Source organism: Lichenostomus cassidix, chromosome 14 (genome assembly GCF_008360975.1).
Source record: "Lichenostomus cassidix isolate B80296 chromosome 14, HeHo_3.0, whole genome shotgun sequence".
NCBI classification, from domain to species: domain Eukaryota; kingdom Metazoa; phylum Chordata; class Aves; order Passeriformes; family Meliphagidae; genus Lichenostomus; species Lichenostomus cassidix.
The window spans coordinates 14,396,744-14,418,494 of record NC_139495.1 but is presented as its reverse complement, the minus strand read 5'-3'; the positions used below and the strand labels follow the sequence as shown (position 1 = coordinate 14,418,494).

The following is a 21,751-nucleotide window of genomic DNA, read 5'->3' as shown; positions in this document are numbered from 1 at the left end:
CAGGAGTTGAGGTTTGCTGAGTTCCCCGAGCTGGGTGGATGAGCTGCAGCATGGCAGGAGCTGGGCTGGGATCAGCTCTGGAGCTGTTCTTCAAGATGCAGAGACCTTCATGGATTTAGGACTTTTCTGGAGCAATTTCAAAGAGGCTGGAGGGATTTTAGGCCATTCAGAGCCCTTTTCAGAGGAGGTGCAGAAGAGCTGGAGCGTTTTGGAGCAGCCCTGACTAGTTTTTGATGAGTCTTCAAGCAACTTTGGAGCTGTTTTAGAGTTGCTTGTGCTCCTCTGACGTCATTCAGAAGAAGTTTAGGGTGGTTGCAAACTGGTTTGAGTTTGGAGACATCACTGGAAAGTTTTAACCCTGTTGAGAGGAGCATGAGGAAGGTCCAGGGGGGTTTCAAGGACCTTTTGGAAGCTGTTGGGGCACTCAAGGAGTTTCACAGCTGCACAGAGGAGGCTTGGAGAGCTTCAGAGCTGCCACAAGACTTTCTCTATGATCCGTTTTGAGCTATTTCGAGGAGTTTTAGAAGAGTTTAGAGGGCTTCAAGTGCTACTTTGAGGCAGTTTGAGCTTCTTGGTGCCTTTCAGGGCTGGTTGGAGGAGCACAAGAGCTGTTTGAGCAGTTCAAGTGGCTCAGTAATGGCCAGAGCTCCGTCCTTCGAGCTCTGAGCTGCTCAAAAGTGATTTACAGCTCCTTGAAGTGACCACAGAAATACCCCAGAGCTGTTTACTTACCCCATTTCTAGAGCAGCTTCGAGTTGTTGGAGGTGCAGATTTCAGAGGAATTTTTGTAAGGATGTTTTAGAGGTGTTTAGGGCAATCTTTGGTGCACTCTAGAGCTGCCTGGAGGGTGCAGAGCTGTTGGGAGTGCTACAGGAGTGATTTACAGATTCTCAGGGATGCTTTGGAGGTGCTCAGAGATGTTTTAGGGCAGCTCAGGGATGGTTTAGAGCAGCTTTGGGGTGGTTTAGGGCACCTCAGAGGCGTTTTAGAGCCGATCAGGGACATTTTAAATGTGCCTCAGGACATTTAGGGCAGCTCCGAGATGCTTCAGGGCAGATCAGGGGTGGTTTAGGGCAGCTCCAGGATGTTCTAGAGGTGCTCAGGGATGCTTAGAGCAGCTCAGGGACAGTTTGGGGCCATGTCAGGGATGTTTTGGAGCAACTCAGGGACGTTTTAGACCATGTCAGGGATGTTTTAGAGCAGCTCTGGGATGTTTTTTGGACGGCCCTGGGATGTTTCATGCAGCTCTGGGATGGTTTGGAATAGCTCTGGGATGGTTTGGAGCAGCTTTGAGATGTTTTTTGGACAGCTCTGGGATGTTTTGGAGCAGCTCTGGGAATGTTTTGGAGCAGCTCTGGGAATGTTTTGGAGCCCCGGTGCTGCTCTGAGCAGCGTGGAGCAGTTCGAGACAATCTGGGGGGTTTGAGAGCGCACAGGGTGTGTCAGAGCTTTTCCCCAGCAGCTCCAGGGCTGCTCGGAGCAGTTCAGAGGAACAGTCTGGAGCGAGCCGGAGGCACGGCGGGAGCTGGGAGGGGATTTTGCACGTTTAGGCCCTTTGGGGCGGCTTAAAGGGGTGGGGAGGGGTGGAGGAGGCTTAGAGGGGTGGGGAGCAGCTTAGCAGGGAGGTGAGGACGTTTAAGGGATTTTTGGAGCAGCTCAGAACAGCCGAGCGCTCCCAGGGGGTTCTCCCGGTGGAGAGGGAAGGGAAAGCTCCGTGTTCCTGCCTGGAGCACACCCTCCCTGTCCCAGCCTGCCCTGGGCAGCACCATCAGCTCCCGAGGTCCCTCACCCCACCTGGACCCTCCAGCAAGGGGAATTCCCCCATTCCCGCCCACACAGCCTGGCTGGCTGGGGAGATTTTGGCTCCCTCCGACCTTGATCCCCGTGGAACCAGCCAGGTCCAGCCTCCCCCATCCTCATCCTCCCAAAATCAGGGCACTCTTTGGTGCAGGAGCATTTCCACTGCTTGCAGGAGCAGATCCAGCAAGCAGATCCTCGGGATGCTCCAATCCACTTCTGTGGAAAAAAAGTCTCCGGGCAGGAATAGTAACAGCTTTTAATCCGACGAGAATTGATACATCAGTTAAGACAATACTGTTTTTGCCTCTTTTTTGGGGGACTTCCTTCACATACCGGTCGGGAAAGAGGAACATTTTCGGGATGTACAGTTTTTGTTTTGTTTTTGTTTTTCTCTCTCCATAGGGACTTTAAAGCATGGTGAATGTGCAAGTCAGTGCTTTTTGTTTGCTTAAAACTTTTTTTCCCGGTGCTTATTTACAGTTACAGTACCTCTGTGAGAGCGACAGGAAAAAACAAACGATTGTTTGAGACCTGGGGATCTGGGACCCCAAGTCGAGAAAGGCAGATCTCCAATATTTATATATTTATACATATATATATATATATATGCTTTTGTGTATACACAGATACATTTCTCTCTTCTTTTAAAGTATTAAAAAAATGGATCAACCTTCATTCTATAAAAATACCTACTCTACAAGATAGAAAAATTTTCCCTCTCCAAGTATACACTGATTTACACCCAAAGCTTCTCTGGAAATGTACATTACGTGGCTTCTTCCTGCGGACTCGGGGCAGGGAGGGAGGCAGGGAGGGCTGGGTGCCGGGGAGGGCTGGGATGCAGGAGCTGCCCCAGGGTTTGGGGCTCAGCCTGACCCTGCTGCCCCTCGCAGGGGCTCTGGGGGATGCACACCCAGAGGTGCCGTGGCCGTGGCTCGGCCGGGTCCCCCGGGATAAGGCGGTGACAGCGACCACGTTCCCAGGGCAGGGTCACCCCGAGGGCTGGAAGGGGCTTGGGGAGGAGCAGGCACCCCCCGGGATCGCTGTGGCTTCTGCTTCCAGGCTGCTCTGGCATTCCTAAAACCTGACGAGCAGGAAAGGGAACCGCTGGCTGAAGCCGGATCCCTGGGATTCCGCTGGCTGTGTCCTCCCGGAGGAGCAGGGGGTGAGTGGCCACTCCCGGGGTCACGCTGTGCCACGGCTGCTTGTGCCAGCGAGCCCAGAGCTGTCTGATGTAAACATGGCTTTTGTTTCCCAGGGAGCTGCCGCGGTGTTCTCCGGCTCCTCTCCCCATGGGCACGGAGATTCCAGCCTGGCCGATGGCTCCTCCAGCCCCTGCCCCAGCCCAGGGAGCAGCAGGAAAGGCTGCCGGAGCAGGCTCTCCCTCCAGGACTGCAGCTATCACCAGCAGAGCCCTGCTCCGGCTGGGAATGGCACAGGCCACTGTCCCCAGGCCAGGGACTTCGGGAGGTGAGGTGGGGAGCTCAGGCCTCTCCGCTGCAGCTCCCTAAGTGCTGCTAGTCCCACGCCGGGACAAGGAGAGGTGGCCAGGACAGGACAGACCTCCAGGGCGGGGTGAGGAGCTGCAGCCTCGCCCCGGTGCCAGACAGAGGCCATGTGTGTGTACCCGGCTGGGGACAAAGGACAGCTCCCCGCGGAGCCACCCACCGGCACAGCCCGGCAGGAGGGGGAGGGAGGAGGAGGGAGCGGAGCCGGGATGCCGAGACGTGCCGACAGTACTGAGCCACGGACAGCAAAAATAAATAAGGAGGCAGGTGACCGAGTGCGCTCACGCCCTGTCCCCAACACCCCCGGCAGGAGCACGGGGCAAGGATGGGCTGAGCCAGCTGGATGAGGACATTTGCATTAAGTTAATTAAAAAAAAAACAAAACCTCAAAACAAAACCAAACCCCAACCGTGTGCGAGTCCAGGACGTGCTTCCCTCGTGCCCAGCTCTGCCCGGTGAGTGTGTCAGGGACACTTTGGCACAGCAGAGGCTCGGGCTGGACAGGGCAGCAGGGGAAAGTCAGCGCTGCCGCTTCCATCTCCATCCCGTTATCCCGTGGTTCGGAGCATCCCTCGGATGGCCTGTAGGGACAGTCCCCAGCGTCACAGGCTTCCTGCAGGGTCCTCTGCCTGTGCTCCTTCTCCAGGTTCCCTTTCGCCCCTCTGCAGCCAGAAGGGCATCAAAGTAACGGAGTCAGACAGCAAAGCCTGTTCCGGCTGCTGGTTTTCCTTTTCCCTGGTCTGTGGCTCAGTCACCTCCGACCTGAGGCTTCCTCGTGCCTTCATCAAGAGCAAAGACGTTTGGAGTCCCTCTTCATCCTCTCAGAGCACCAAATCCACCCGAGCGCGGCCGGCGGCTCCCGGCCAGCCTTACTTGACCTCCAGGATGGAGGGGTTGGTCTCCATGATGGCCACGATGATCCTGTCGATGTAATCCTGCAGGCGGAAGTTGATCTCCTCTTGCTTCTGGATTGCTTCCATGAGCTGCAAAAAAAGGGGGCAAGGGAGGGAGAAGTCACTGCCTGACGCTGCTGAGGGATTCCCGTGGCTCTGTCCATCCCTGGGTGTCTCCCTGGTTCTTCACTCTGGGCTGGGATATTCCTGATCCTGTTTAAATGGACAGGCAAAACTGGTTTTGCTCACTTCTGTCCTTCCTCAAGCTCTCAGCCTGCTGGGACTCTGGACAGAGCAGGGAGCATCACGTCTCCATTGGATGCCCAAAATATCCCGGTGTGTCTCCCCACTTCCTGGGGTGCCAGAGACTTAATTTAAAGCTTGTGCAGGCTCAGCTCCCCCATGGCTGGTGTTGAGGGAGAACATGTTCTGGAGAAGCTGGGATCTCCAGGGGGAATATCCTGGCTCCCAGGGGTTTTAAGGCAGCTCCAGACAGATGGACACAGCCTGTGGTGGCTGCTCTGTCCTGGGAAGGGGAAGGGGAAGGCTGTCCCAGGGCAGGCAAAGCAGAGCTGCCAGAATCAGCAAACAGGCAGGGAGCAGCTTCTCTGTTCCCTGGGAAGAAGGAAGAAGGGCTGGGAGGCAGAGAAGTCCTGCGAGCTCTGCAAGTAGTTGTGTGGAGATTTCTTTGCTCTCAGGGGAATTTTGGGAACGGGCTGGGCCACAGGCAGGGCACATCAGCTCCTCCCAGGCCATCCCAGCGGGAGGCACCCAGGAAGGTGCAGGCTGAGGCAGCAGCTCCTCCTGGCACATACCTCATCTCTGGAGACAGAGCTGATCTCTGCTGCCAGCGACTCGGAGAAGGAGGCTGAGAAGAGGTTCTTGGCTCCCTGGATGCTCAGGTTGATGATCTGCCCGTTCAGTTCATCGTTCTGCTCCTTCAAGTTCCTGTTATCCTGTTCACACACAAACCACACACTGCTGGGGCTCCTGCTGCCCTCAGAGCTGGTCCAGCCTGGGAAAAGCAGGGGCTCACAGGGAACAGCACATGGGCTCTTGGCTCCACCTCAGCAGAGCCTGGAGAGCCTCTGGAAGTATGAGACACACTGGGAAAATCCAGGGGACACAGCAAAGAGAAAGGCTCCTGCTGTCCCTGAGAAGGAGCCAACATCCCTGTCCTGGGACAGAAGAGCAAGCAGTGGATCCTGGATCCACTCCATCCCTTGGGAGAGAGTCACTGGCCCCTCCCTGCTGCCTTCCCTCCCAGCCCACCCCTCCCTACCTGCTTGAGCTGCTTGATCTCCTGCTCCAGCTCTGTCTCTCGTGTCCTGCTGTTGTATTCCTGCAGCCCCATGCTGCTGCTCCTGCCCCGGCGCTGCTCTGCCTCCAGCTTGAAGAGCTGCAGGTGCTCCAGCTGCTTCCTGAGGTCCTCGATGAGCTGCAGGGCAAGGCAAGGGGACAAGTGAGTGCCACAGGCCCCAGGGATCTGGCAGCACGCTCTGGATGTGGCTGGTGTGGGAGCAGCTCCATGGACTGCTGCAGCAGGATTGCTGTCCAGAGCTATGGCTGCCCCTGGATCCCTGGAAATGTCCACGGCCAGGCTGGATGGGACTTGCAGCAAGCTGGGATGGTGGAAAGTGTCCCTGCCCATGACAGGGGAATGACTGGATGAGCTTTGAGGTCCCTCCCGACCCAAACCACTCCATGATTAAATCCCTTTCTGGGGGGCACTTTCCCTTCAGCCCTCACACTTCCAGCAAGCAGAAGTGGGGGAGTTGCTAAAATCCATGAGCATAGCTCTGGAAGGAGCTTGTTGGAGCCCCAAAGATGCTGGGTTTGGGTCTGCAGCAGCACAAACCCCCAGCAGTGTGGGTCCCTCCTCTGAGAGCTCCCTCCTGCTGCACTGCTGGGTCTCCCCCTCACCCCTGTGCCCTCAGGGACACCACAGTGACAATTCATTCTGCTGTGGGCCCAAAACTCCTTTCTTGTCACCACAGCCAGCCCTGCTTGAGCCTCCAGCTGGAATTCCCAAGCACAGGTGACAGGAGGACCGGGAGGGATGTGATCCTCCCAAGCACTCAGCTCTCCCCCCTCTCGTCCTGCCTGCTGGGGTCTGCTGGCTCCATGTGCCTCTGGTTCCCTTGCAGGCAGGAAGGGCAGGGCCAGAGTGGCACAGCTCTCCTTGCAGGGACAGACTGGATGGATGGATTTTAAAGCAGCAAAAGTGACTGAGGTGCTGCAGCTCAGCTGCTGAAATCCTTTCCTCTGCCCAGGCAGCACCAACTGCTCCAGTCACACTTCTATTTGGGGAGGCTGCCCAGGCCAGATTCCCCCCATTTTGGGAAGGACAGGGCTGTGGCAGGCCCAGACTCCACTCACCTCCTGCGTTGACTCCTTCTCCTTCTGGAACTGGTGTCTCTCCTGACTCAGCTTGTCCCCCATCTTCCTCTTTTTCTCCTGCTCCTCTGTGAGCTGCACAGTGAGGTCCTCGATCTCATCCAGCAGCTTCTGCTTCTCCTGCAACGACACAGGGAGCCCCAGTGAGAGGGCTTGGCTCTGCTGGGGCCATTCCCACTCACTCCACAGGGAATTCTCCTCTCCTGACGCACAAGGATGCTCTGCCTGCTGGGATTTCATCTGCTCAGGGCTCCAGGGCCTGGGGCTTTGGCAGCCACAACCAGAGCAGCACTGAGAGAGGCAGGAAGGGATGGCTCCAGAATAAATCCACATGGATATCCATGCTCGTGCCATTTTCTGGGAAGCACGATGCTGGCGTGGGACAGGCTGGGAGGGACTGCAGCCAGCATGGGGGCTCCAGGCCAAGAAGAGACATTAAATCATAAAGCTCCTTATGTCTGGATTTCAGAAAAGCCCTGAATCCAAGATCTTTACCTCCCTCTTGGTTTCAGATATGAAAGGTTGAGGGCTGATCCAAGAAGGAATAGATCAGTTCAAGGCAGGCTGTAAAACACACAGCCCAGCTCTGTTCCCTTCTCATCTCCAATGCCTTGGCTGAACATTTGGGATGCAGATGAAGATGCCAAGAACCCTGAACAGCAGCACTTTCACCCCTCCCCAAGCTCACAGCTTCCAGTCCACAGGAAAGGCTTTGGCTTTCAGAACTCCACAAATGCCACAAGAATCTCTCCAGTGCCAGGGTTGGGTGGCACATGGCATGCAGGGATGAGGAGCAGCTCCAGCTGCTGCTCTGGGGTGTCCTGTTCCATACAGCAGAGCCAAAGGCACCACACCAGCAGGAAAAGCAACACTGACAACTAAATCCTGATTTTTGGGCACTGGACAGGAGAGCAGCTCATCAGCTAGGATTCTCCTGGGCAGGGAGGGGCAGTGACTGCACCTCTTGCTCCTCCCTCATCCCATGAACTGTGGAGAAGAGAAGCATGGCTCTGCAGGGATCAAAACCAACTTCCCATGGCTGAAACACACCAAGGCAGGGAATTCATCCTCAGAGCCACAGGGGTTTTCCTGCTCCCAGCCTCAGCTGTGCTCCCAACATCCTGGCAGATGAAGACCACATCAGGAGGGATGGAGCTGCAGCTCCCCCCTGGATTAAACACGGATAAAATGCCTTAGGACCTTCAGCTGGGTGAGAAGATTTGATTTCACTTCAATTTTAACCTTAATTCTGCCCCAAGCTTGGCAGAAACAAAACGCAGCCCCTGTTCCTGGTGTCCCATCCATAACCCACACTATGTCCAAACATGAGGCTCTTGTCCATCCCAAGGAGCCTTGGGAAGCCTCAAACTCCAGCTCTGCATGGCCTTGGATGCTGAGCAGGGTGAGAGGGAGAGGAGCTGGGAGGTAACACAGATCTTTGAAGACTCAACTCACAAATCCCAGACATGGAGATGGAGCATTCCTGCTCCTCCCCTGCACTGGACTGGAGCCAAAGGGATGGGGACAGGGATGGGGACAAGCTTCCACAAGAGGGCACGAGTCCCCTCCTGAGCAGCCACTGTCACAGAGAGGTTTATCAGGGTCTTATTCCCAGCTTCCAGGCCCAACACTGGGATCCTGCACCGACAGTGGTATGGGATGGTGCTGGTCTAAAGTGGGGTCTGCAGGGACTGGAAAGTGCAGGCAGCTGGTTTGGTACATCAAAAGGATCTCATGGTGATGGAAATGCATCCCAAAGCCAGAATTTCACCCCAAAAGCAGGCACCTCTTGGCCTCACCTCCTCAAGCCTCTCGATGTTGGCTCTCAGGCAGGGGACACAGGACCTCAGCTCGCTGTTCTCGTCATCCAGCTGCTGCAGCCTGCAAAGGGAACTGGTGTGAGGCTCATCCCAGCATCCCAGGAGGGAAGGAAAACACCCCCAGGAGTACCAAACCAAAGGGAGGCCAACAGGGCCTCTGTTCAAGGTAAACCCCCAGATTCCCACTATTTCTGCTGCCAGGGGAAAGAGAGAGGCATCCACAGTATCCTGACATGCCCTTCTCCACCAGATCCAATGCCATTCCTATTTCCAAGGGTTTTGTCAGTCCCTGGACAAGCCTCAGCACCAGAGACACCAGAGCAGGGGGGCAGAGAGGGCTTTGGCTTTGCATTCCCAGGTAAAACCCCACTGTCTTCATCTTCCATGGGCTGCAAGGGCTGAATAACAGTCAGGAAAAGCTGGAAAAACCCTGTCAAATAACTGAAACCTCTCCCACCCCACTTCTATCCTTTGGAATCCAACAGGCAGCATGAAGCACCCTGGGACACTGCCTTTCAGGAGGATTCTTCTTTCCCAGCTATTTGCCTGTTTCCATCAAGGTGGAAAACATCTGGGCATTAAAAGTACTCCCAGGGGTTGTTTATGGGAAGAAGCATTAATAACCCTCTGTTATTAAATTTATTAAAGCATTAATAACCCTGTATTATTAAATCTGTGTGGGGCAGACACAGGGATGAAGATGGGAGCTAAACTTAGACTGAATCAGGGCAACTCAGAGAAAGAACCCAAGATTAGGTCCATGAGCCAAAGGCAGAAACAGCCAAAAGCCAGGGTGTGTGGTGACTTTAGTCACCCCTTGAACCAGGTTAAACTGCCTGTCTGCCTCCCCCTGTCCCCCCAACACTGCCTGGGCACAGATTCCAGCCCCACCTGGCCTGCAGGTTCTCGATCTCAATACTCTTCTCCCTCTCCATTTTGCTGAGCAGCTCCCTCTGCTTCTTGATCTCCTCCAGCAGGGTCTGGTCAGCCCGCAGCTCCTGCTCCTTCAGCTGCTCCTCGAGCGCGTTTGCCCTGCAGACAGGAGAAGGAGGGGATGAAGCTTTCCTCAGGCCCAATCCCAGCAGGCTGCCATCCCAAGGGAAGGACCAGACTCCCTGCCCAGCCCTCCTCCCACCCCATAGGTGAGTTGGGAGAAGCAGATGGTAAATCAGAGCGAGCTTCCAGGGAAAATCACCATCTCTAACAGCTTCACTGCATCCCAGCAGATGCAGTGGGACAAGCAGCACCTTTTCCATCAAAGGTTCCCCAAGTCAGATGCTTTAAGGATTCCAAGCACTTTATTCAACATTCAGCCTTGGAAAAATGTTGATTTTTAATTATTTTTAAGTGACTTCTCTGCGTTGGAATTATTTCCAGTTGCAGCCACACACATACATATTTCTTAATTGGAATGTCAGAGTCGCTGAGGTTGGAAAAGACCTTTAAGATCATCTAATCCAACAGCCATGGCAGAGAAATCGTCCTTCAGCTGTTTCCAGCATGGTCTTGTTGCTCAGAGAAGAGACAACAACAGCCCCAATCCTCCTTCTTTTCACTCTCTTGTGACCCCAACAAAAAATAAAGGATCTGCAGGTCACCCTTTTGTGTGTCAGCAGAGCTGCAAATCACAGAATCCCAGAAGGGTCTGGGTTGCAAGGACCTCAAAGCTCATCCCATTCCACCCCCTGCCATGGAGGGACACCTTCCACTATCCCAGGCTGCTCCAAGCCCTGTCCAGCCTGCCCTTGGACACTTCCAGGGATGGGGCTGGGAGCTGGAATTTATGCAATGGCTTTTCCCAGCTGATCCCACTCCTTCCAGCACCGAGCTCACCCAGGGCTTTACTCCACCCTGAGCCAGCTGACACTTCTGGGCCAAGCTGCTGAAGTGAAAACATTTCCTTCGCTCCCAAGTTTATCAGGGCTTAGGGAAACCTTTGTTTGAGTGGCTCAGTTCCCTGACACAACTGTTACTTAACAGAATTACAGCCCTATAGATAAACTCTGCCGGGTTTATCTGCCCGGGGTAAAGATATGCTGGGAGAGAGGAGCCTGGCAGATTAGTACACACAGGAATTACATAATGTGGGATCCAAAGGGCTGCACCCAGCCAGGATCCAGAAGGAGGCAAGCCTTGGAGCTCCAGAGACCATTTGGAAGGGGCATATGGGGCAGGAAAATATAACAAATATAAACACAAATATATACACACACACACACACATATATATATATAAAAGCCAAGACCCAGAGCTCCAGAGACCTTTTGGGAGGGACACAAGGAGCAGGGAAGCACATTAAAATATATATATATACATATATATATAATATATATGTATATATATATACACATATATATAATAAAACATTCTGAGTGGGAATGGAGCCAAAAGGATCATTGAGTCCAACTCCCAGCCCTGCACAGACACCCCAACAATCCCACCCTGTGCATCCCTGAGAGCATTGTCCAAACACTCCTGGAGCTCTGGCAGCCTCAGGCTGTGCTCATTCCCTGGGGAGCCTGGGCAATGCCCAGCTCCCTCTGGGGGAAGAATCCTTCCCTGAGATCCATCCTAACTCTCCCCTGGCATAGCTCCAGCCACTAAAAGCCATATGTAAAAACCACCAAAATCCAAGTCCTGGAACTGCAGAGAACTTTCAGGATGGACACGAGGGCTGGGGAAGCATATAAAACATGCATGTCCAAAATCTGAATGTCCTGTTCTCAGCTGGGATGGAGCCAGCATTCCTGGGAAGGGGTTTGGATTTGGGAGGGGCTGCTGGAGCAGCTGGAGGGGCGCAGGCTCCCCGGGTGAGGCTCCTACCTGTGCACCAGCTGCAGGTTCTCCTGCCGCAGGCGGCTGTGCTGCTCCCCGTTGGCAGCCGTGTCCTTCTCCAGCTCTGTCACCCGCTTCTCCAGGAACACCACCTGTGAGCCACCACATGCATCAGCCTCTGGCCATCCCCAAACCCACAGCAGCCCCCACCACCACCCCTAAATACCGAAGGCTCCCACTGGAATCAGGCAGCTGTGCCTTGATTTAAAGCATCCCTTTAGAACATCCTTTTCCACCGCGGTATTCCCAGGTTTTGATGGCTCCCAGTTCAGGGCCAAACACTTCATTCTTCCATTTCTTAGACCCCTTCCTGGTGACATCCTAAAAGGAGCCTAGAGGGCAAGATCCTAGTGGATCTCCAGAGTTCTGCTGCCTCCATGTGCAGCCCTGAGGCTGGTTAAGAACCTGGAATGGGATGGAAACCCTGAATTTACAGATGGAGAGATCACTGACAGCTGGTGGGGAAGGACCAGAGGTGAAGATTTTCTCCCTGTACCTGTACAAGGTTTATTCCAGATGTATTTACATTTTACTCATTCAAATTCCATATAAAACAATCCTGGGGGAGAGGCAATGAGGAGCATGTCTGGAAAAGCCAAGCCCTGGCCCTGGGAGAAGGGCAAGAGATGTGGGAACATTGAAGTGGCCATGCAGAGACACAAGGCCTTTCCCAGCAGTACATCCAAGGTTTCCCAAGTCAGATGCCTTAAGAAGTATTTTAGTCAACTTCCAGCCTTGGAAAATGTTGATTTTTAATTATTTTTTACAGGTCTTCTCTGCATTATAATTATTTCCAAGTGCAGTCACACACACAGGCAGTTCTCTTTCACATGCAGTTCCTCAGGACATTCACATTCCAGAGCTCAAAAGCCATTTCCAAAGAGTTTCAGGACTGCAGCAGACATTTTACACAATCTTAGCTTCTTTCCCATAGCTTCTTTTCCCTGTGTTTAACTAAGGATACCCAAACAAAATCTCTCCTGTGCTCCCATCATATCCTACAGCTCTTTTCTTGTAACACCCCAGGAAAACCCAGCAGCACCAGCACGAGATCAGCTCCATCCTTGACAGCACGAGCAGAGTGTGCCAAGGAGAGGAAGTTCTTGTTTCACACAGGGTGGATTGACTCAGAAAAGCAGAACTTGAGAATATCGTCTTGTGTGAAGGAGAAGTGAAAATGCTGCCTGTGAACAGCCCATCCCTCCTCCCAGCAAACCGGGAAAGCCACTGCCCCCGAGAAGGATCCAGTGTCACCTCCTGACCCTGCACAGCACCTGGAGTGCTCTCCTGCTCCATCCCCTCAGTATGGAGAGCTTCCCATATCCCATCCACCCACAGAGAGGAGCTTCTGCCTGCTCCAGCCTGGGGGTGTGGGAGCACTGCACAGCATTGAATCCTGCAGGATAACACAGCCAGCGCTGCTCCCACCTTGTCCTACAAACCCTTTCCTCTCAACGTCCCAGAAAAACCCAGCAGGAGCAGCACAAAACCAGGCAGAGGGAAGTAGGGAAGGATTGCCTAACCTTGTCGGTGATGTCCTCATCGGTGCACTCCAGGTTCTCCCGGTAGGATTCCTCCATCACCCCCACGGCCAGCGAGCTCGTCTGGTGCAGCTGCCTGAAACAGAGACAAACCACCCCGACCCACAGCAGCACCGGCATCAGCGCCAGCATCGGGGACACCAGGGGACAGCTGCCTCCCGCCCTCCTGTGCCACAGGGATGGCTCAGCCCTGCTCCCGGGAATGCTGGACAGCCCTGGCACAGCAGCAGTGCCCCTCACCCCACAGCTCTCCCGGCAAATCCAGCCCCTCGGAGCGCCTGCACCACAGACGTGGCCATGGGACTTCACACCGCGACCATTGCTCTTTGGAATGGGGACAGATAAGAGCTCCTGCTTCCCACTTTCTTTCTCCAGCACGGTGCCAAGGCCGTGGATTAGCCAGCAAAGGCCAGAGTACTCCCAAGGCTGATAAGGCTGGGAAGAAGTGGGGGTGTAAGGAAGGAAGGGGGGCAAACCCCCTGTGGCTGCTGTGACCCCCCCAGCCCAGGGTGAGCTAATCATTAACAAGGCCTTGTGACACTGCTGTCCCCAGCTCTGTGACAAGCTAAAGGACACCCTGGGGAAGGGCTGCTTTGGGCTTCACCCTCGGCATGGCTGTGGATCTGCTCTGGAGAGGAATTGGCATGGGAAGGGTGGTGAATCCCAGCCCTGGGACCCCAGGCAGGAGGAAAACACTCTGCTCTCCCACTGCTTTCAGCAGGAGATGGACAAGAAAACCACGGATGTCTCTTTAAACCTCAGTTTTTCCCAGGAACTTGTACCAGTGGCTCTCAAATTCCTCCCACTACACAGTGTGTCCATGCCAGGACCCACTAAGCACAACTGGCATTTACCAAGAGACCGCAGCCTGATTTTGCATCCTCACCCTCAGTTTATATTTAGATTTTAAAGTCTCAGGCACATTTGTCATTTAAATCGTGCCAAGCACAACAGGGCTTAAGCAGCTGAGATTTCTTGGCACGAGCAGAACCCGGATAAGAAAAACGAGGAAAGAGCCCTTAACAAAATAAAATCAATTTTCTAAAAGCAAATGTTTTGGGATTATTCACTAATTACTGTATCTGCAACAAAGGGCTTGCTTTGGGCTGAGCTTAAGGACCTGGCTCTGCAAAACACTGTTATCTCCCTCCTTATCACAAACCAAACCCAACTGCTCTTGAATTAACCAATGTTTACCCAAACCCACAGGTCCCTGCCTCAGAAAAGCAAAGGGCCAGGAGGGCTCAATCTCCCATAAAACAGGGAATCGCCATTCCCAAAAGCTGAACTCAAATCCTCTCTGTATTATCTTTGCCAGGCATGGGACAAAAACTTGTCCTAAAACAGGAAACCTGGGGACAGGCTGCTCTCCTCAACCCTTTTTCCTGCCAGTGTTTTTAACAAAGCTCTAGAAAGTAAGATGACTGCAAGTAGGAAATGTAATATCAAGGATCTGCTTCCTTTCCAGGAGGGGGAACTGTGCCAGGGGAGATTGCTGAGTGCAAGAAAAATGGAGAAGAGAAAGGTGTGAGAGCACAGTGGGAGGAAGAGGTGCAGGGAAGCTGCTCGGGTCAGCACAGGGAGCAGGGCGAGTGCCAGGAACAGGAATATTCCCAAACAGAGCTGCCTGTTCCTCCACGGTGCCCCTGTCCTGCTGGGAAATCAGCAAAGAGAAATCCAACAAGTGCAGAGGGAAATCTCCCTCCTGAGTGTGGCAGAGGCAGAACAGCAAGGTAAGACTCAGTTTATCCTTAAAATCATGATGGCATGGGAACAGGAGGGGTGAGGGAGCTGGGAGAGGAAAGGTAAGCACCAGGGGACATTGAGAGGGGAGGGAAGGACCCTGTGCTTCAGAGATTCACAGCAAACTCCTTAGATGTATCCAGTACTCCTGTGCAGTCAGGGATCAAAATGCCCACACAGAAAAGGTGGCTGACATCACAAGAGGTGGCTGTTCACGAGAGAAGCAGCCCAGCACTAAACCTGGGCTTAAACCTGGGCTTAAACCAGGGTTAAACAAGGTTAAACCATTAAAACAGGGTTACCTGCAGTCCCCCCAGGATGTCCCAGAGCCCCTGACTGAGCAGGGGGAGCTGCTCCCACAAAGTCAGGTGCTGAGGGTGACACTGAGTGAAATTAAACAGGACCAAGAGCTGTCTAAGGTGGCTGGAATTTTTGGGGAGCTGGAGAATCCCTCCAGATGGGGGTACTGACTGGTCTGGTCTTTTAGAACTCTACAGACAGGGTGATACTGGGAAGGGAACATCCCAGAGGAATATGTCCTTCTGGAGACTCCTTCCTTGCTCCATGTGCTCCCTGCTATGGCACTGGTAGGGCAGAGCGGGAGGGAAAGCACCCCAATTTTTTCCTGGAAGGAATCAGGTTGCCAGCAGCCTTCAGTGCACGAGGTAGAAACTCCCATTCCAGAAAAAAGATATCAGAATTAAGCCCACTGCTCCCCTGCACTATGGAATATATCCTGAAATACAACTCTCCAAGATTATTTTGAGTTTTCCTTCCACAGAGCCAGCGGCTCACACGGATCAAGCAAACAATAACAGGAGTATGAGCTTACCTTGCCACCTTCTTGCTGGAGAGTCTTTTATTTGGGCTGCAAAATGAAGGGAAAACAGGAAAGAGTTAGAAAAGCTGACTGTGGAGAGCCAGGGAAACAGGAAACTGCAGGGACTCCAGGGCACATCCTTTGCTGTGGCAGGGAGTGCCCTTGGCATGCACCCCCAACCCCCTGGAAAGGGCAGGAGAGGAGCCACTGCTGTGTTTAACAGCAAGGAATAACAGAGCCCATGGAATAATGCCAGAGAGGAGCTCGCTGCCCCCTGCCACGCTCTGCTCTCCTGCTGATCCCTGCCTGAAAACTGATCCCCAAGGAAAGAGCTAAGAATAGCAGGGAGGCTGGGGGGGCTTCAGCCCGGGGCTGATGGCAGAGAGAGCCACATCTCCTGCAACCCCATGGCACCCCAGGCCTCCCCTGCCACCCCCAGAGCTCCCATGGACTGGGGACACGGAGCAGCTCCTGCCTGCCAACAGCACATCCATCCTTCTCTCCTTCCCACAACCATCACCCCACTGGATCAACCCATCCTGCCCTTCCACAGCCACTACGCTACTGCTTGGCTCTGGATCAGCAGGGAACTGCTGCCTGCTCGGAGCTCAGAGGCTTTAGGAGCTGTTGGTGTGTCCCTGGCTGGATTCTGAGCACAGCACTGCTGCAGTGGCTGTGGAGGGGGACGAGCTCTCTCCTTTTCATGGACAACTGACAGAGATCTCTCCCTGGATCCATCTCTGAGCCAGCTGTCACCATACCACAGCGGTCAGGGCTCAGTGTCACCGCAGGACGAGCAGCCAAAGGCTGTCCCAGCCCCTTGGGACAGGCTGCAGGCTCTCCCTGCTGAGAAAAACCAGCTCTTTCCAGAATCAGCTCCTTGCTAAGATGCTCCTTCCAGTCTTCTGGTCGTGCCTGGTGCTGGGGAAGTGGGCAGGGCTTGGATCTCCCTCCTCGTCTTCCACCCATGCTGGTGTCACACAGATGCCACTGGGCCACATCAAATAGGTACCAAATCTTCCCTCAGTGATGGCAGCAGGAACAGCTCCAACCCAAGAAGCAGAAACTGCATTCCCTGGTGCTTAGCTCAGTTTAAGGAAAAAATAATAATAAATAAAATCATCTGAGAGTCCAGTCCTGCCTGGAGCTGCAACATGAGTTCTTCGAAGAAGGGATTAAAAATAGCTCAGGACAATTTGCTTTGTAAATCAACCCCCAAACCTGACTGGGGGTGTTGTCAGCGTGAGCAGCCCTTGGGTCAAAGGGCATCCTCAAATCCCAGATTTCCAGGGAGCACAAGAGCTGCTGCTGGCTGTGCTTCAAGGCTGCTCAGCGCCCAAGGGGAGTAGGTCAGGTCCCAGTATCTGCCAGGAATTCTAAGGAATGCCCCAGCACGGCAGGGAAAAATATTTTCCTCTGGAAAAAGTTCCTGGGGAAGCGACGGCACCTGCAGTGTCCAAAGGCTGAGACATCAGCAAGGGCACTGGAACAGAACAGTCACAAACCACTTCATGCCAAGCTCCTGGAGGGCTCTTCCCTGTTTTCCTGTGGGGGAACAGTGCCCCAGTGCTGAGAGCAGGCTCCCCCAATTTATTCCAAGGATAAAACACTGTCTGTGTGCCTGCAGTTTAAGAGTGAGGCTGTTCTGGGGTGCTTTGGGCTTCATCCCAGCTGCTAGAATCCCCTGGAGGAGGTGTCTTCAGGCTTGTCCCAGATTTTGGTCCAGTTCCTGCTACTCTGGGACTTGTCCCTGCTCCGAGGGCTTCACGTCACTGGTGATGCAGGGAGGAACAGCAGGTCCTGAGCATCCCACACGCTGCATGGGACACTTCCCATCCACAGCACACAAAAGGAGGGCATTGCCGCTTCCATACTGGCCTTTGGAACATATTCCCAGGAAATTTGTGCTCAGGAAACCCTGAACACAGATGGAGGAATTGCACCTGCTCACAGGACAAATCAAAACCTATGGAATTCCCACCATGAGCACAGGACAGGGAAGCTCCACTGGAAATCCCACCCATCACAGGAGCTCTGAGCTGTTAGTTCAGCTTTGCAGGTAAATTCGGTGGGGAAAACCTGAGATGGAGTGGGGCTTCCAGAGAAAACCAGTGTTACCTTAGTAACTGCATAACCTGAGACCCATCACTGACCCTCAAGACCTCCAACAGCAAAGACAATTATTTACCCAAGAAATAAAAAGTGAGAGACATTTTTTTCAGTAAGAAGAATTAAATCCAAGCTCCTATTTGTTTTCCAGTTCTTTACCCATAGCCCAGGAGAGCTCCCAGATCACATTGTCCCTGCAAAGGACAGATAGAGACCAAGAACATGACCAAAAACCAGTTTTAAAGAGGCACATCAGCCACGAAAAGGAAGATTATCACCAATGCCACCATCCTTCCACCCAGTGGGCTGCAACCAGCTCTGGACAAACAAACCAACAAGCAGAAATCCCTCCCTACTTATCAGACCAGCACATCCAGCTGGCTGGAAGACCTTCAAAATGCCACTCAAAATCTCCTGATGTTCCTGGTGTCTGTCCCATCTCCCTGGCCCATGGTGGCACCGGGGTGGGCAGGCAGTGGGTGAAGCTGGGTGAGACAAGATTTTACTGCTCCCAAGCCACGTGGAGCAGGCTGATGCCTTCAGCTTGCTCCTGCAGCGGGAGGATGGGCTGTCCCTGCCCTTCCAGGCTGCCCTTCCACACCATTCCCAGTCTTTCCTTGGTGACAGAAATACTGTACATGGCCAGCTCGCTGCTCCCGGTGCAACCCACCACTCACAGGCATGCAGAGGGCAGGGAATGCTCTCCTTGTCTCCCTTTTGGATTAAAGGCACCCTCTGCTCCCCCTCCACAATGTCACCACCACCTCAGCCACCTGCAGAGGGTGGCCAGGTGGAACTCATCCCCTTCAGCGCCGAGCCAGACAAGGAGAGCTTTCCCCACCAGAACACCACTCCCGAGGCTGGGATGGCCACACACACATGAGCCCAGTTACCTATTCATTTCAAGATCATTCAGGCGAGCAGAAAGATCCTCGAGGCGGTTGATTTGTTTGTGGCACTGGCTACAGTAAAACTCAAAAGCTTCATCTGCGAGAATGCTGTGCAGTTTCGCAGCGAGCGGATTGGTGCTAGAGAGATCACAAGGGTCATGTCAACAGCACAGAACGCACAGGGAGCAGCTGGATCCGTGGCTTCCACAAGCTGAGGGCCCCTCAGGGTGGAGGAATTTTTGGTGGGAGATGGGAAATTGGAATTAAAAAGTCAGGGCAGGTTGGGTCACCTCCCACTGTGAGTTTTGAAGACAAATTAAAGCCAATAGGGGGCTGCTTATAGCAATATATAGATAATTTATAATTTATAATAGTTTATAACAATACATAGCTAATTGGTAATTTATATTTGCTTCATACAATTAAATTTATATATAATTCTATATATAATTTATATAATCCATAATTAGCAATGCTTTCATCACCCTCCTCTCAGAGACTCCCAGCAGCCAAGCTTGGCCCATATTTCCAAACCCCTGAGCCAATCTCAATCCCCAAGAGCCCAGGGCAGGTGAGGTAAGTGCTTCCCACAAACCTACACCACTGCAAAGTTTATTTTCCACCAGGACTTTCCAGGCAATCTGTCTCAGGAGGCTCCTGGTTTGCCTCAGTAAGTGCAGAATGAACTTGCCCACTGCAGGAGTGGGTGCTGTGAGCCAGGGCTAGATCTAAAGTGAGGTTGGGCAGGATTTTAGGAAAAGGTTCTTCCCCCAGAGGGTGCTGGGCACTGAACAGGATCCTCAGGGAATGGGCACAGCCCAAGGCTGCCAGAGCTCCAGGAGTGTTTGGACAATGCTCTCAGGGATGCACAGGGTGGGATTGTTGGGGTGTCTGTGCAGGGCTGGGAGTTGGACTGATGATCCTGGTGGGTCTATCCCACTCATGATTCTGTGGTCAGTGATCCATTTTAAAACAGGATGCTTTAAAAACAGAGCAGCTGTGCTGCTGCAGACTCACCATTAGTAATGCACAGTCAGATCTGCACTGCAAAGAGCTTTTAGGCAAAGATGAAATGGGCAGTTGCAGTTTAACCCCTCTCTCCTCCAAGGTAAAGCCCAGAGGAGCCAAGCAGCAGTGCTGCCTTCCTGTAGGGAATGCCATTTGGGAAGGGGGCATGGGGGCCAACAGGACTTTCACAGTTTGGGAAGCTGGGAGCCACTTCCTCACGATTTGAGCAGGACAGAGGGGATTCTGAGCAGCAAAGGGTTAATTTGGGGCCAAACAGACTCCACAAATCCTTCCTGTAGGGAAAAAACGCTTCTGGAAGCCACGGACCTGAATCAAAGAAAGGTTAAGTCGTGAAAAATCAAAGCAGTTCAATCAGAGAGACAGGTAAAGGTGTGAGCAAACACAAGCAAGATCAACCCAACAGGCATCTGGCAGGGCAGTGAATCCTGGGATACAGAAACACACCAGCAAGTCCTGGCATCTGTGCTCTCTGTACAGTATTTCCCAGCCCCCTCACACAGGCTGGACACCAGCAAATGCCAAATTATCGTCTCTTCCCATTCCTGGAAAAAAAATGCAATTGAAAACCATTCCCCCTCCCCCTCAGGGCAGGTTTGGCCCCGGGATAATCCTGTCCCAGCAGCAGACAGGTTGGTGGCTCAGGGTTTGTGCAGGGAACAGGTGACAGCAGCTGTGTGGCACCTGGAGGAAGGGATGTCCCTTCTCTGGGTGCTCCTGGGTGCATTTCCCTCCTGGGTGGCGCAGCCTGGGCCAGCTGGGAACCCAAATTTAAGCAGCATCAATCAAAGTGAGAAGTGTGGAGGAGAAGCCCTAGGCCAGCCTGGCAGCTCGTGGGGTGTGTGCAGATCCTCCTGGCCCCTGGCTGTGCTGGGTCCCTGCCTGGGCAGTGGGTGAGAGTTCAGCCTGAGGCTGTCCCACCCACTCCACGAGCCTGATGGGCTCCTTCCAGCTCAGCAGATTCTATGCTTCTGCACTACAGAGACCTCCTGCGCCTCCCTTCATCTCCTGGAGCAACACTTGTCTTCCACAGGTCATCGGTGCTTCCTGGTGGCTGGGATGGGCATAGGGAGCTTTTCCCTTCATTTCCTACCAGGAGCTGCAAAGAGGCTTTTCCTGCTGGTGCAAGGGAAGAGGTGGGAACCCAAGAGAAGGGATCATAAACAAGCATACAAGGACTGGGCAGCAAAACACTGCATCCCACCGTGTTCCCTGGAGGCTCTTGGGGTTTGTGTTGGTCCCCTGGAGCCGTGGCAGGAGAATTTATTATTAAAATCATTATTAAAATCTGGATGTTATTCCCGTCTAGAGACTCCTGGGACATGGAAAGGGTCTGTGGTGATGTGGCCCTTTACAAGTGATACTGTTCTTTGTATTCAAAATACAGCCAAAAAACCAAAGCTCAGCCTGAACCAGGGCCAGCCTAACACACCTGGTTCCTTCAGGTGTGTTTGAACACACTGGGGCTGCTCAGCCAGGGAATGGTTTGGGTGGGAAGGGACATCAGAGCCCACCTTGTCCCACCCCTGCCATGGGCAGGGACATCTTCCACTATCCCAGGTTGCTCCAAGTCCCATCCAGCCTGGCCTTGGACACTTGCAGGGATCCAGGGGCAGCCACAGCTTCTCTGGGCACCCTGTGCCAGGGCCTCCCCACCCTCACATGGAACAATTCCTTCCCAATATCCCATCTAACCCTGCCCTCTGGGAAGCCATTCCATGTCCTGTCCCTCAATCCCTTGTCCTGTCACTCCCTATCCAAAGCCAAGAAGTGCAGCACAGTCTCAGGGAATGTTTAGGGAAGGACTTCACACACACAGTGATAATCCAAGGGGAGGCTAGACCTGAAAGGCACGAGGAAATCCTCCAGCTCAAACAGCCCCATTCCTGACTCCAGAGATTTTGCAGGGTTTATCTCCAGCCTGGCTCCCCAACAAGCCCCAGCAGAGAGTCTCCAGCACAAACCACCATGAACAGTGTGGCCACGAGCCCAGTGAGCTCCTCCCAGCACAGGGAAGACAGGATAAGGTGTGGATCAGATCCAAAGAGACAGAGCAGAGGAGAGATGGTGCCCTGGCAGAGCAAGATTGGAACACTGAGAGTGTGGGCAAACTGGGAGCTCTGGCCTGATGTTAAAGAAAAAGTTTAACTGATGGCAAAGCTCCTTTAGCTGGATATTTTTGTGCCAGGAGCCTTCTGGATGAGGCTGGAAGCTCATCCTCAAGGAGAAATGAACACCAAGGCTGGGTTATAATCAGAGAGCTCTTCCTACGCCACAACACCAGCACAGCCAGCCCTTAATTCCTGCACAGAGCAAGCCAAGGACAAGCATGGATCAGAGACTGCTTCCCACTGCAGGGTATCCCAGTG

The 21,751-nt window shown here is 53.4% G+C and overlaps 1 protein-coding gene and 1 long non-coding RNA gene across 3 annotated transcripts in view; one reads left to right on the top strand and one right to left on the bottom strand.

The window, feature by feature from the left end:
* Positions 1 to 2,037: 2,037 nt before the first annotated feature.
* Positions 2,038 to 21,751, bottom strand: part of RAB11FIP3 (RAB11 family interacting protein 3) — a 74,689-nt gene continuing 54,975 nt past the window's right edge. The window contains exons 6-15 of one of the 2 annotated variants that reach the window (XM_085075101.1): positions 18,360 to 18,494; positions 15,370 to 15,405; positions 12,777 to 12,870; positions 11,242 to 11,345; positions 9,310 to 9,450; positions 8,398 to 8,479; positions 6,581 to 6,718; positions 5,484 to 5,639; positions 5,017 to 5,157; positions 2,038 to 4,291 (exon numbers count right to left, since the gene is read on the bottom strand). In XM_085075101.1, coding sequence (XP_084931227.1) covers positions 4,178 to 4,291; positions 5,017 to 5,157; positions 5,484 to 5,639; positions 6,581 to 6,718; positions 8,398 to 8,479; positions 9,310 to 9,450; positions 11,242 to 11,345; positions 12,777 to 12,870; positions 15,370 to 15,405; positions 18,360 to 18,494 — 1,141 coding nt within the window. In that variant the 3' untranslated portion in view covers positions 2,038 to 4,177. The remainder of the gene's footprint in view (positions 4,292 to 5,016; positions 5,158 to 5,483; positions 5,640 to 6,580; positions 6,719 to 8,397; positions 8,480 to 9,309; positions 9,451 to 11,241; positions 11,346 to 12,776; positions 12,871 to 15,369; positions 15,406 to 18,359; positions 18,495 to 21,751) is intronic. The other variant, XM_085075102.1, reaches the window with a different exon arrangement.
* On the top strand, positions 12,867 to 20,680 carry LOC146430937 (uncharacterized). Its single transcript, XR_014855194.1, has 2 exons — positions 12,867 to 14,527; positions 17,618 to 20,680. It is a non-coding gene; the product is annotated as an uncharacterized LOC146430937 (long non-coding RNA).